Below are 13,964 nucleotides of genomic sequence, written 5' to 3' on the forward strand. Positions count from 1 at the left end.
CTCCAGAGCTGCACTCACTCTTCTGCTGGTGGTGTCTGGAGGTGTGCAGATCTCCTGGATTGAGTGTAGACCCGGCAGGCTCACCAGTAGTATTGTGTGGACTTTTTGCTTTGTGTTTCACTCAGTGCTGGACACGGGCTGTGTTTGTGGTTCCTGTGATGCCTCATGTCGCTCCCCCGTGAGTAGCATCGTCACCATACATACAGGGGACTCTTCCTGTGACTCCAGTGGTCTCTAATCGTTTTCTGCAGGTGTCGGTGACGTTCCACGATGTGGCGGCCTGCTTCTCTGCGGAGGAGTGGGGGGTGCTGGAGGACTGGCAGAGGGCGCTGTATAAGAACGTGATGCTGGAGATCCACTCTGCACTGGAGGCGATGGGTGAGACCCCGCAGCTGCTTCCTTGCAGCCCACCATTGTACGCTGTGTATCAGGTGTTATATTTGACTTTAGTGGCCGTCGGTGATCGACAACATTGTAGTTCATGTCTGGAGGCTGAAAACTTGTGCCTGCTGTTGGGGGGGGGGGGCACTGTGTGACATGATCCACTGTGGAGGTGGGGGCACTGTGTGACTTGACCCACTGTGGGGTGGGGGGTCTCTGTGTGACATGACCCACTGTGGAGGTGGGGGGTCTCTGTGTGACATGACCCACTGTGGAGGTGGGGGGTCTCTGTGTGACATGACCCACTGTGGAGGTGGGTGGTCTCTGTGTGATATGACCCACTGTGGAGGTGGGGGGTCTCTGTGTGACATGACCCACTGTGGAGGTGGGGGGTCTCTGTGTGACATGACCCACTGTGGAGGTGGGGGGTCTCTGTGTGACATGACCCACTGTGGAGGTGGGGGGTCTCTGTGTGACATGACCCACTGTGGAGGTGGGTGGTCTCTGTGTGATATGACCCACTGTGGAGGTGGGGGGTCTCTGTGTAACATGACCCACTGTGGAGGTGGGGGGTCTCTGTGTGACATGACCCACTGTGGGGGTGGGGGCTCTGTGTGACTTGACCCACTGTGGGGTGGGTGGTCTCTGTGTGACATGACCCACTGTGGAGGTGGGGGGGTCTCTGTGTGACATGACCCACTGTGGGGGTGGGGGGTCTCTGTGTGACATGACCCACTGTGGGGGTGGGGGCTCTGTGTGACTTGACCCACTGTGGGGTGGGTGGTCTCTGTGTGACATGACCCACTGTGGAGGTGGGGGGTCTCTGTGTGACATGACCCACTGTGGAGGTGGGGGGTCTCTGTGTGACGGCCCACTGTGGGGGTGGGGGCTCTGTGTGACATGACCCACTGTGAGGGTGGGGGATCTGTGTGACATGACCCACTGTGGGGGTGGGGGCTCTGTGATACATGACCCACTGTGGGGTCACTGTGTGACATGACCCACTGTGGGGTCACTGTGTGACATGACCCACTGTGGGGTCACTGTGTGACATGACCCACTGTGGGGTCACTGTGTGACATGACCCACTGTGGGGTCACTGTGTGACATGACCCACTGTGGGGTCACTGTGTGACATGACCCACTGTGGGGTCACTGTGTGACATGACCCACTGTGGGGTCACTGTGTGACATGACCCACTGTGGGGTCACTGTGTGACATGACCATCTGTGGGGATGGGGGGCTCTGTCTGACGTGACCCAATGTGGGAGTGTTGGGCTCTGTGTGACGTGACCCACTGTGGGGGTAGGGGGCTGTGTGTGACGTGATGCGCTCTGGTGGTGGGAGGCTCCATGTGACGTGACCCACTGTGGGATGGGGGGGCTCTGTGACATGACCCACTGTGGGGGTGGGGGGCTGTGTGTGACGGGACGCGCTCTGGCGGTGGGAGGCTCTGTGTGACATGACCCACTGTGGGGGTGGGAGGCTCCGTGTGACGTGACACGCTCACCATCTCCCACTGTCCTAGGTTTTGAGATACTGAACCGGGATGTCTTGTTCTGCATTAAGAAGGTGAAGGACCTGGACATGGACATCTGTGAGACGGGCCGAGCCATCGGCAGTGCAGGTGAGGATGGTAACTCCGCGCCGGCGCTGGAAGGTGGACAATCCTAATGATTCCCACTATTGTACTCTGGTGTCTCCTCCAGGTGCCGCTGCTCTCCGAGATGATCCAGGACGAATGATGGGGCTGAAGCAAGAACGGGACGGCCCCCTGGACTCCTGCCAGAAGAAAGGGCTCAACTTCTCTGCACATCAAGGTGGGGTCATACGTTCTAGATTACCGGCCGGACTGTTGGGCGCCTGTAGTCCCTCATCAGCCATGTCGTAGATGTCTCGAGAATGAGCAGATAAGTCTTCTCTCTCCACAGCCCGTAGCCCTGATTTACTGCTGAGGATCAAGCAGGACAAGCGGGCGCAGCAGAGCCCCCTGTACAGCAGCGGTGAGTCCAGGACCCGGGCTCCAAGTCTCACCTGTATGTGCTGTGTGCCACCACTGTTGTCAGCATGATGACCCCAATGTCCCCTACATGTGACCACACTGACATCCTGTGTGGATCCCCCTACAGGTGACCGCCCATGGCTCCCTCTGCCGCGTCCCCTACAGGTGATTGCCCATGGCTCCTTCTGCCGCGTCCCCTACAGGTGACCGCCCATAGCTCCCTCTGCCGCGCCCCCTATAGGTGACAGCCCATGGCTCCCTCTGCCGCGTCCCCTACAGGTGACCGCCCATGGCTCCCTCTGCCGCGTCCCCTACAGGCGATTGCCCATGGCTCCTTCTGCCGCGTCCCCTACAGGTGACCGCCCATGGCTCCCTCTGCCGCGTCCCCTACAGGTGACAGCCCATGGCTCCCTCCGCCGCGTCCCCTACAGGTGACAGCCCATGGCTCCCTCTGCCGCGTCCCCTACAGGTGACCGCCCATGGCTCCCTCTGTCGCGTCCCCACAGGTGACTGCCCATGGCTCCCTCTGTCGCGTCCCCTACAGGTGACCGCCCATGGCTCCCTCTGCCGCGTCCCCTACAGGTGACCGCCCATGGCTCCCTCTGCCGCGTCCCCTACAGGTGACCGCCCATGGCTCCCTCTGCCGCGTCCCCTACAGGTGACCGCCCATGGCTCCCTCTGCCGCGTCCCCTACAGGTGACCGCCCATGGCTCCCTCTGCCGCGTCCCCTACAGGTGACCGCCCATGGCTCCCTCTGCCGCGTCCCCTACAGGTGACCGCCCATGGCTCCCTCTGCCGCGTCCCCTACAGGTGACCGCCCATGGCTCCCTCTGCCGCGTCCCCTACAGGTGACCGCCCATGGCTCCCTCTGCCGCGTCCCCTACAGGTGACCACGCATGGCTCCCTCTGCCGCGTCCCCTACAGGTGATCAGCTAGATTAGACCCCATCTAGATTGCGCTGTTTCCTGCCTCCATACTGTTTTTTCCTTCGTCTCATTGGGGGACACATACTGTGGTGTATGCTTCTGCTGCTAGGAGGCTGACACTAAGTGAAAAAAAGAGGTTAGCTCCTCTCCGTCGTATACACCCTCGCCCCTATTGCGGGCGGAACTCAGTTTTTTGCTTAGTGTCCATGGAGGCACACGTCTGGTTTTGCTCCGGACTTTTTCTTTTTTATTTTATTTTCGCTATGAAGATGTGACGGGCAACGGATCCTATTGAAAGGATCCGATTTCCCCAAACCATCAACGGGCGAGCACGTGCGAGTATCCCTCCACGTATCCTCTCCCACGACGTGGGACATAATGCCGGACTTAGCCCTGTCCACCCCTAGGTATTGAAACCATGGGCTTGCACAGAGGCACAAGATGAGTCTGTGCGGCCCCCACTGCTCCACCAACGCTAGACGGCGGTGCTGCATGGCGGCGGACGGTCCCTCTCCTCGCCCCTGCAGGGGGGACGGCGTTAGGGTGCCTGCACCATCCAGAAAATTACCCCATCCCCTCTACCTGGTGCGCTGGATCTGTAGCGGAGGTTATCGCAGGTATGGAGGACGGGGAGGGCCCTGTGGCAGCGTTCCGGGAGCTCCATTGAGAAGGCTCCAGATGGAAGGTGGTGCTCACCTGGTCCAGCATTTCCTTTCCTCCCTCCTACCCCCCCAGGCGGGGGCCGCCAGCGCAGATGTCGGTCCACGGAGCGGCTCAGAGAAGGGCCGGCGGGATCGCCATGGTTGCGGGGCCGCCAGCGCACAGACAGGCGGGCAGGGGTAGAAATTTAGCCCGCGGCTTCAGCCGTGACTAGGCCACGGGCCCCCGGCGTGTTGTCATTTCCGGCGCCGCCCCCATGGCTAGGGCGGACACGAACAAATTGAGCCCCCCGGTCTCATTACAGGGTAGGCCGCGACCGGGAGAGGACTTCTCGGCCTACTCATGGGAGAAAGGAGCGCAGGAGAGCGCAGTGGCAGCGGTAGGAGCACGCGGGGACACAGGATCAGGGTAAGTGCGACCCCGACCCTGGAGCCGCACTACGTGCGCTAAAAGGGGGTTTGTTTCCTCCTCCTTCCTTCCCTCAACCCTCTTATAGAAAACAAAGGGGGTTATTGAGCCTGGCAATATGACCGGAAAAGGGAAATCGCACATGTTCCTTTATGCCGCATGCATTTCCTGTGGGGCCAGTTTTCCACGAGCGCAGAGTAAAAATTATGTGAAACCTGTGACTCCGAATGCGCCCAGGAGCCCTCCCCTGCGACCGAACCCACAATGCTGGTGTGGGCAGACCGCAGAGGACAAGGCTCGGGATTCCCGCTGTGCAACGCCCAGAACCCGACGCCTAGCAGAACCTCCGTGTCCTTCCTCCACTGCGACCGCGGCCAATGTGCCAAGCCCCCCAGAGTGGGCCCTATCACTGTCTCAGTTCATGCAATTGAGTCCCTTCAGGGCTCAGGTGGGGGCGCAGGGACAGTGGCTCGCCGGCCTTAGAGGGGACCTCCACCTCACAAGAGCCTCCGGCCTGCAGGGGCCGCTCTCACTCCAGGCAGACCCAAGGGAAACGAATCCACACGGTGTCGCCCAGTCCAACCGGTGCCTTGGCATTCATAAGTTCTGCTTCTCGCTCCCCGTCACCAGTGGTTGATAGCGAGCAGACCTCAGATTGCGACTCAGACGAGCCCCTTGACCTGGATACTCCAGCTTCACTCGAAACAAGGTATCCGTTTACTTTGAACCTCCGTAAAAAATGGATGGAATCCCCGATGGTGGATCCTCCGGTTTCGCGCCTAGCCACTAAGACCCTGCTATCCGTCCCTAGTGTTTCCTCAGTTAAGGATCCCACGGTTCGCCTTATAGAGAGCTTAACTCACTCAGTATATGAGGCATCGGGGTCAGCGCTCGCTCCCTCATTCACAGCAACTTGGGTAGCCAAGGCTATAATATCATGGTCAGAAACATTAAACAAAGTCGCGCAAGAGCAGGATCTACCTGCAGAGATTTCGGAGACTAGATAATCAATGCGTCTTTGGATGCGGACAATTGCTCGGCACTTGCTGCCCCTAATGCAATTTCTATCAGAAGAGCCCTATGGTGAAGGACATGGCGAACCGATTCTGCTTTTAAGAAGTCCTTGACTTCCCTGCCTTATCAGTGCGGCCCTATTTGGCGAGAAGTTGGATCAACTTATCTCCAACTCCACAGGAGGAAAGAGCGGGTTTCTCCCTCAACAAAAGATCAAAACGCTTTTTCTTCACCCATTTTCAGGCATGTTTCGGCCCTTTCGCAACCCCGGGTGGACTACAGCGGCCAATTCCGCCGCCTCAGGCCGCCCCAACCACGATAGGGAGCGGCAGGTCTCATATAGAGCCAACCCATTGGTGGAGAATGCATACCCAGCAGCCCAGACCGAGGGGATCCAGATCCCAAAGATCGTCGGCCAAATGACTCGAGGCCTTTACCAGAAGACATCGGCAAGGTGAGCGGCCGCCTGCTCTGGTTTCACCACATCTGGGTCAGTCACTCACGACACATGGGGAAATGAATTGGTGGCCTCAGGTTACAAGATAGGAGTTGTCAGATATCCTCCAAGACGGTTTTTTCTTTCCCGGCTTCCCAGGGATACCCAGGCAAGGGCTCTATTGGGAGCCATCAAATCGCTCCAGCACAAAGGAGTCATTGTTCCAGTGCCGGAACACGAAAGAGCTCAGGGATTCTATTCCAACCTTTTTGCGGTTCCCAAAAAGGACGGGTCTGTCAGGCCTGTTTTTGGACCTGAAGCTTCTGAACAAAGTCATCAGGATCAGACATTTCCGGATGGAGTCTCTCCGTTCAGTCATATCGGCCATGGAGCAGTGAGAATACTTGGCCTCAATAGACATCCAGGACGCATATCTGCATATTCCCATTTTTCCTCCTCATCAGAGGTTTCTACACTTCACCATCGGCGATCAACATTTTCAGTTCGTAGCGCTACCATTCGAGCTAGCCACGGCTCCCAGAGTGTTCACAATGGTTATTGCAGTTGTCATGGCCACACTGCATTCTCGAGGCATAGTTGTCTTGCCTTAATCTGGACGACCTCTTGGTCAAGGGCCCATCAATACGAGCACGCGAGGAAAAGGTCAACATCACGCTAGATACTCTTGCCCGCTTAGGGGTTGGCAATGCAAAGAAGTCATCCCTTGTGCCTGCTCAGAGGAATCTCCTTCCTAGAAGTGATCTCCGACACTTGCCGAGGGTTGGTAATTCTCCCTCAGGAAAAGGAGCTAGCTCTCTGGCAGGGAGTCCGGACACTTCGCCAACCAGTCCCTTATACCATCCGATCCGGGATGAGGATTCTAGGGAAAATGGTGGCAGCAATGGAAGCGATACCTGTCGCCCAGTTCCACCTTCGCCCCCTGTAGCACGCCCTCTTGTCAGCCTGGGACAAGAATCCTTCCACACTCGATTGGCGGTGCCAACTGTCCTCTCAAGTCAGGCAGTCGCTCGGATGGTGGATAACCAGTTCCTCTCTGGCCCAGGGGAAACCTTTCCCCCCAGATCATTGGCTGGTAAGGACAACCGACTCCAGTCTCCTCGGTGGGGGATCGGTGTTTCGCCACCCCACAAACCCAGGAACGGTGGTCGACACAGGAGGCACGCCTCCCGATCAACTTATTGGAGATACAAGCAATTTGGGTGGTTCTGCAGAAGTTTCATCACTTTCTAGCAGGCCGCCCCGTCCGGATTTAATCGGACAACGCTACGGCAGTGGCTTACATAAATCATCAATGGGGCACCCACAGCAGAGCAACCATGCGTGAGGTGGGGCTCGTTCACCGAGTGGTTTGCTTCGGCCCACTGAAGATTTCGGCTGTCCACATTCCGGGGCGTGGAAAATTGGGCGGCAGACTTTCTCAGCCGGCATGGTCTTGCATCCGGAGAGTGGTCTCTACATCCCGAAGTTTTTCAGCAGATTTGTCAACTGTGGGGAGCTCCGGATGTGGACCTGATGGCTTTGAGTGACTGCCAAGGTGCCCACATATGTCGCTCAGGCCAGCGACCCGCAAACACTCACGTTGGACGCGTTGGTTCTACCATGGAACCAGGTTCGCCTCCCATATCTATTTCCTCCACTGCCACTACTTCCGAGAGTCATCAAAAAGATCAAGACGGAAGGGGTGCCGGCGATTCTGCTGGTCCCAGACTGGCCCCGTCGAGCGTGGGACGCAGATCTAATGCAGCTGCTCGCCGACGTTCCTTGGTCCAAGATCTACTGTCTCAATTGCCGATTTGCCACCCGAACTCAGGGACCCTGTGTTTGACGGCATAGCCGTTGAATCTTGGATTCTAACCCAGGCAGGGTCCGGGAGCGAGGTGGTCGCTACAATGATTAGCGCCCGAAAGCCTGCTTCAGCACGAATTTACCACCACACCTGGAAGGTGTTCTTTGCTTGTTGTCGAGGCCGCGGTGTTTCTCCGCTGAGATTCTCGATCCCCAACATCTTGGTTTTTCTCCAGTCGGGTTTAGAGAGCCCGGATAGCTCAGTCGGTAGAGCATTAGACTCGGGCTTTACCCCGAGTTCCCTCAGGAGACAAATATCGGCTGTATCCGTCCTGTTCCAGCGCAGAATTGCTACCAATTTGCAGGTGAAGACTTTTCATTCAGGGAGTCTCCCACTTGATACCTCCCTATAAGGCACCTATGGACGCCTGGGACCTTAACATGGTCCTAAGTGTTAGGCAAGAAGCTCCATTTGAACCGCTTCAGGATGTCTCTTTGAGGTACAGTACCTTTCCTGGAAAGTAGTGTTCCTAGTGGCCATCACTTCCATCAGGCGGGCTTCAGAGCTGGCAGCCCTATCCTGCCGAGCTCCGTTCCTCACTTTCCATAAGGATAAGGTGGTCCTCAGACCAGCCCCTCCTTTTCTGCCGAAAGTCGTGTCCTCTTTTCACGTTAATGAAGATGTTGTTTTGCCTTCATTTTGTCCAGCACTGGTGCACCGTGTGGAAGAAGGCTCTTCACACGTTAGACCTGGTAAGAGCCCTCCGGACGTACGTTTCGCGGACGGCACCCTTTCGTCAGATGGACACGCTATTCGTGCTCCCCGAAGGGCGCAGGAAGGGATTCGCTGCCTCAAAATAGACCATAGCAAGATGGATTCGTTTGACTATTTGCCTCTACCGCATTAGAGGCACGCCGATTCCAGCAGGGATCAGAGCACACTCTACCCGGGCAGTGGGCGCCTTTTGGGCGCTTCGGCACCAGGCTTCGACGGAACAGGTTTGCAAAGCAGCAACCTGGTCCAGCCTGCACACATTTGCCAAACATTATAATATCTATGCTCAGGCCTCGGCGGATGCGAGCCTGGGTAGAAGGATTCTCCAAGCAGAGGTGGCGCACCTTTTAAACAAGAGGTGCATGTAGCTTGGATCGGTGAGTCAATCTCCCACCCAGGGACTGCTTTAGGACGTCCCGCAGTATCTGTGTCCCTCAATGAGACGAAGGAGAAACATGGATTTTTGTGATAACTCACTGTAAAATCCTTTTATCCGAGACGCTCCTTGGGAGGACACAGCACCCACCCTATTAGCCAGTTGGCGCTGTTTTGGTTTAGTTAATACGCATTTATTTATGTGATATATGGGTGGTCCTTTTCTGGACATGTACCTGTATTAAGGCTGATTTTGTTGTCCTCCTACTGCTTTGGCACCAAACTGAGTTCCACCTGCAATAGGGACGAGGGTGTATACGATGGAGGAGGAGCTAACCTCTTTTCACTTAGTGTCAGCCTCCTAGCGGCAGAAGCATACACCCACAGTATCTGTGTCCCCCCAATGAGCGTCTCGGAGAAAAGGATTTTATGGTGTTATCACAAAAATCCATGTTTTTCCTTGCAATATTTTGGGGTGACCTTTATTGTACAATTGTCTGGTTTTGGGGCGCCACCGTTGATTGTCCAATGGGTGGAGAATGGGGACGACTCTCCAGTCATTTTGGAGAAGGTGCAGGAAATCCAGAGACAGGCAGTGTGATGACAGGATGGATTATACGTGGCGGTAGGTCAGGATCGGATAGTCACATGGACGGCCTGATCTGTGATTCCATGATGGGGGCCGCTAGTTGGGCGCAGTCTGGGTCTCCTGATGTACACAGATACGATGAAGCGCATCAGTGGGGATATAAGGGACCAGACGGGCATTCTATAGGCCGGCACTGCCCATGGATCTTTTATAATCGGCCTTCGTTCATCCCTCGTCTCTTCACAGTGTGGACGGAGACCCATCACCCTATATGATCCTCCTGTAGATCCTACACAAGCTTCATATAATGGTGTCTCCTCTGTACACAGCCAAACCTGTCGTCACCTCCGTCTTGTCACTGCAGAAGGATAACGAGGAGCGTCACGCAGCAGACAGTACAGAGGGCCGTGTCGTCTCCGCACACAGTGAGTCCTGACATGTTGTCTTCTGTTATGTGATAGTGTGGGGGGCTGCAGGGTTTATCGAGGGATAAGTGTGACATCCGTTCTGTACGCTGAGGTAGGAGGAGCTGATGTAGAAAGAAGGCTGCAAATGTGGCTCTCTGTTGCAGCTGCACGTGTGCCGTTGCCCCTTTGTCCTGGTGATTGCTGTGCCGGTCCCATTTGTGACCCTCAACGACACAAACAACCAGAAAATTCCCAAACTAATTCACCAGCCCATAACTGTTCTAACATTATAGATCACACCCCGGGACCGTTCTCTATAAGCCACCGATGTCGCCTCGGCCGGCTTCTCCTCGTCCGCTCCAGAAGATTGACAGGTCTCTACTGTGGGTGTACTTAAGCAACCCCGGACTGGTCTCGCCGTCTCTTCTTGTGGTCCCCCGGACTGGTCTCGCCGTCTCTTCCCGTGGTCGCCGGACCAGTCTTGCCCTGTGTTCCCATAGTCCCCAGGACTGGTCTCGCTGTCTCATCCCGTGGTCCCCCTGGACTGGTCTCGCCATCTCTTCCCGTGGTCCCCCTGAACTGAATCATAGAATCGTAGAGTTGAAAGGGACCTCCTGGGCCATCTGGTCCAACCCCCTGCTTAAAGCAGGATTCGCTAAATCATCCCAGTCAGATGTCTGTCCAGCCTCTGTTTGAATACTTCCATTGAAGGAGAACTCACCACTTCTCGTGGCAGCCTGTTCCACTCATTGATCACTCTAACTGTCAAAAAGTTTTTTCTGATATCTAATCTGTGTCTCCTCCCATTCAGTTTCATCCCATTGCTTCTAGTCTTTCCTTGTGCAAATGAGAATAAAGATGATCCTTCTACAATGTGACAGCCCTTGAGATATTTGTAGACAGCTATTAAGTCTCCTCTCAGTCTTCTCTTTTGCAAACTAAACATTCCCAAATTCTGCAACCTTTCCTCATGACAGGGTTTGCAGACCGGTCACCATTCTGGTCGCTCTTTTCTGAACTTGCTCCAGTTTATTGATGTCTTTTTTAAAATGTGGTGCCCAAAACTGGACACAGTATTCCAGATGAGGTCTGACCAAAGAGGAGTAGAGGGAAATAATGACTTCATGTGATCTAGACTGTATGCTTCTGTTTATACATCCTAGAATTGCATTTGCCTTTTTTGCTGCTGCATCACACTGTTGACTCATATTCAGTCTGTGATCTATTAGTATACCCAAGTCTTTTTCACATGTGCTGTTGCTTAGCCCTATTCCTCCCATTCTGTATATGGTTTTTCATTTTTATTGCCCAGATGTAGTACTTTGCATTTTTCCCTGTTAAAAACCATTCTGTTAGTTGCTGCCCACTGCTCCAGTTTATTTGTATCTTTTTGAATCCTCTCTCTCTTCTCTAGTATTAGCTATCCCTCCTAGCTTTGTGTCATCAGCAAATTTAATCAATTTACCCTCAATTCCTTCATCCAAATCGTTGATAAAGATGTTGAACAATACAGGGCCCAGGACAGAGCCCTGTGGTACCCCACTTCAGACATTCTTCCAACTCGATGTGCAGCCATTTACGACCACTCTTTGGGTCCAATCACTAAGCCAGTTATGAATCCACCTAACAGTTGCCTTGTCCATTCCATACTTAGTCATTTTTTCAATAAGGATTATGTGAGATACTTTGTCAAATGCTTTGCTGAAGTCAAGATATACTATGTCTACAGCATTTCCTTGATCCACCCAATCAGTGATTCCGTCATAGAAGAAAATTAAGTTAGTCTGACATGACTTATTAGTTACAAACCCATGCTGTTTAATCACTTCATTCTTATCCAGGTACTGACATACATGTTGTTTAATAATTTGTTCAAAGATCTTTCCTGATATAGAAGTCAGACTCACCGGCCTATAGGTGCCTGGGTTCACCTTCTTCCCCTTTTTGAAGATAGGAAGATTGGAACAACATTTGCTCTTCTCCAGTCTTCTGGGACTTCTCCTGTTCTCCAAGAATTTTCAAAGATTATGGAGAGGGGTTCAAAAATTTCTTCTGCTATCTCCTTCATTCCTCTGGGGTGTAATTCATCTGGACCTGGAGACTTGAATTAATTTAGGTTAGCTAAGTGTTTCCTCGCTATCTTTCTGTTTATAGATATCCTGGATTCTTCTATTCCCTTAATAGGACAGTGAAGAACAGTTGATGTTACAGTTCATTTCTGAGAGAAAACAGATGCAAAATAGGAATTTAAAAGTTCAGCCTTCTCAACATCCTGTCTTACCATTTCATCATTTTCATCCTGTAAAAATCCTATAGCATCTTTGACTTTTCTTTTACTTTTGACATATCCCCAAAATCCTTTATTATTGCTTTTGATGTCTCTTGCAAGCCTCAATTCATTGTCAGCTTTAGCTAATCTGATTTGTGCCCTGCAGGTTCTGCAGACAGCATTATATTCTTCTTTAGATATGCCTCCCTCTTTCCATTTTATAAACATTTCTTTCTTCCTTTTTAGCATGTGCTTAAGTTCTGTGTTCATCCATCCTGGTTTCCTTAAATGCTTCCTATTCTTCCCTCTTTTCGGAATTGTTAACAATTGTGCTTTGAGAATTTCATTTTTCAAGATTTCTCATCCTTCCTGGACATTTTTGTCTTTAAGGATATCCAGCCATTGGATCCCTCCTATTCTCTTTCTGAATCCCTTACAATCTGCCTTTCTGAAATCTAACCTTGACGTCTGAGTCTTCACAGGTCTTCCTCCTCTAGTTATCCAAAATTCTAAAATAGCATGGTCGCTACCTCCTAGGGTCCCAGCCACTTTTACCTCCTCAACCATTTCCTCCCTGTTTATAAGGATTAGATACAAGGTAGCAGATCCCCTGGTCTCGCCATCTCTTTCCGTGGTCCCCCCGGACTGGTCTCGACATCTCTTCCCGTGGTCCCCGGACTGGTCTCGACATCTCTTCCCGTGGTCCCCTGGACCAGTCATGCCATGTCTTCCCTTTGTCCCCTTGACCGGTCTTGCCGTCTCTTTCCGTGGTCCTGCGGACTGGTCTCGCCGTCTCTGACCCTGGTCCTGCGGACTGGTCTCGCCGTCTCTGCCCCTGGTCCTGCGGACTGGTCTTGTCTTCTCTGCCCGTGGTCCCGCGTCTGTGTTCGTGGTCCCCCGGACTGATCTCGCCGTTTCTTCTAGTCCCGTGCTGTGTGGCTCTCGGTCCCTTGCGCTGTGGCCCGTGCTGTGCGTTGAGTTCTGGTTCTGCAGCTCCACCTGAGGCTTGTAACCTGTTTAAAGGGTACTATGAATCTCTGACAGCGCCAATTAACATGCTGGCTGGGAGCGCATCATTCCTTGCCCTCTGATGTGATCGCGGGGCACCAATGAGTTGCAATGATAGCCTCCTGATGACCCCCTTGCTTGTTATATGATCCTACTGTGAAATCCAGCCCGTGGCCGGCGTTCATAAAAGATTATTACTTTCTCTATTGACAGCAGTGCTGAAGCATTACTGTGTACAGCAGAGGTGATTAGACAATCACAGCTTCAAGTCCCCTGAGGGGACTATAATGCAATAAAAAAAAGTTTTTAACCCCCTCACAACATGCGCTGTACTTGTACGGTGCATGTTGGGTCTCCCTCTTTGATGTGGGTTACATCTTTCCCGAAACATATCATCTGATTTGAACAGCTGATATGTGCCTCTAACAGACGTGGGTGGAATTGAGATCCATCTGCGGCTGTTAACATGTTAAATGCAGCTGTCAACCTCTGACAGCGGCATTTAATGTGATCCCGTCACTAATCCCGCCCATCGGCGCCCGTGTCACATGACCGCGGGTCACCGATGGGTAGGCATTGCCAGATTGCTATGAGTACCGCCTAGTGGTCTGTGCTAATAGCAAGTGAGCATTTCTGCTACACACAGCAGGGCTGAAGCAATCTTGTGTGTAGCACAAGCGATCGGATGATGGCAGCTTCTAGTCTCCCGTAGAGATTATTGAGGCAAGTGAGAAGTAAAAAAAAAAAAAAAAAATGTTTTTAAAAATATTAAAAAAATATAAGTTCAAATCACCCCCCATTCAAAATAAAACAAAACCCCAAACATGCACACATTTGGTATCGTTGTGTTTGTAGAAGTCCAATCTATCAAGATATAAAATTAATCTAAGACTCCTCTAATTAAGAC

At 53.0% G+C, this 13,964-nt stretch overlaps 1 protein-coding gene across 4 annotated transcripts in view; it reads left to right on the forward strand.

Annotated features, from left to right (window-relative positions):
• The window catches only part of LOC141065386 (uncharacterized), a 109,452-nt gene that overhangs the window by 28,803 nt on the left and 66,685 nt on the right, over positions 1-13,964 (forward strand). For 3 of the 4 annotated variants that reach the window (XM_073557853.1, XM_073557851.1, XM_073557854.1), the window contains exons 3-7: positions 252-378; positions 1,911-2,009; positions 2,092-2,202; positions 2,314-2,385; positions 9,703-9,798. In XM_073557853.1, coding sequence (XP_073413954.1) covers positions 252-378; positions 1,911-2,009; positions 2,092-2,202; positions 2,314-2,385; positions 9,703-9,798 — 505 coding nt within the window. The remainder of the gene's footprint in view (positions 1-251; positions 379-1,910; positions 2,010-2,091; positions 2,203-2,313; positions 2,386-9,702; positions 9,799-13,964) is intronic. The other variant, XM_073557852.1, reaches the window with a different exon arrangement.

This window comes from Dendrobates tinctorius, unplaced genomic scaffold, assembly GCF_039654945.1.
Source record: "Dendrobates tinctorius isolate UK_male_01 unplaced genomic scaffold, ASM3965494v1 ptg000251l, whole genome shotgun sequence".
NCBI lineage: Eukaryota > Metazoa > Chordata > Amphibia > Anura > Dendrobatidae > Dendrobates > Dendrobates tinctorius.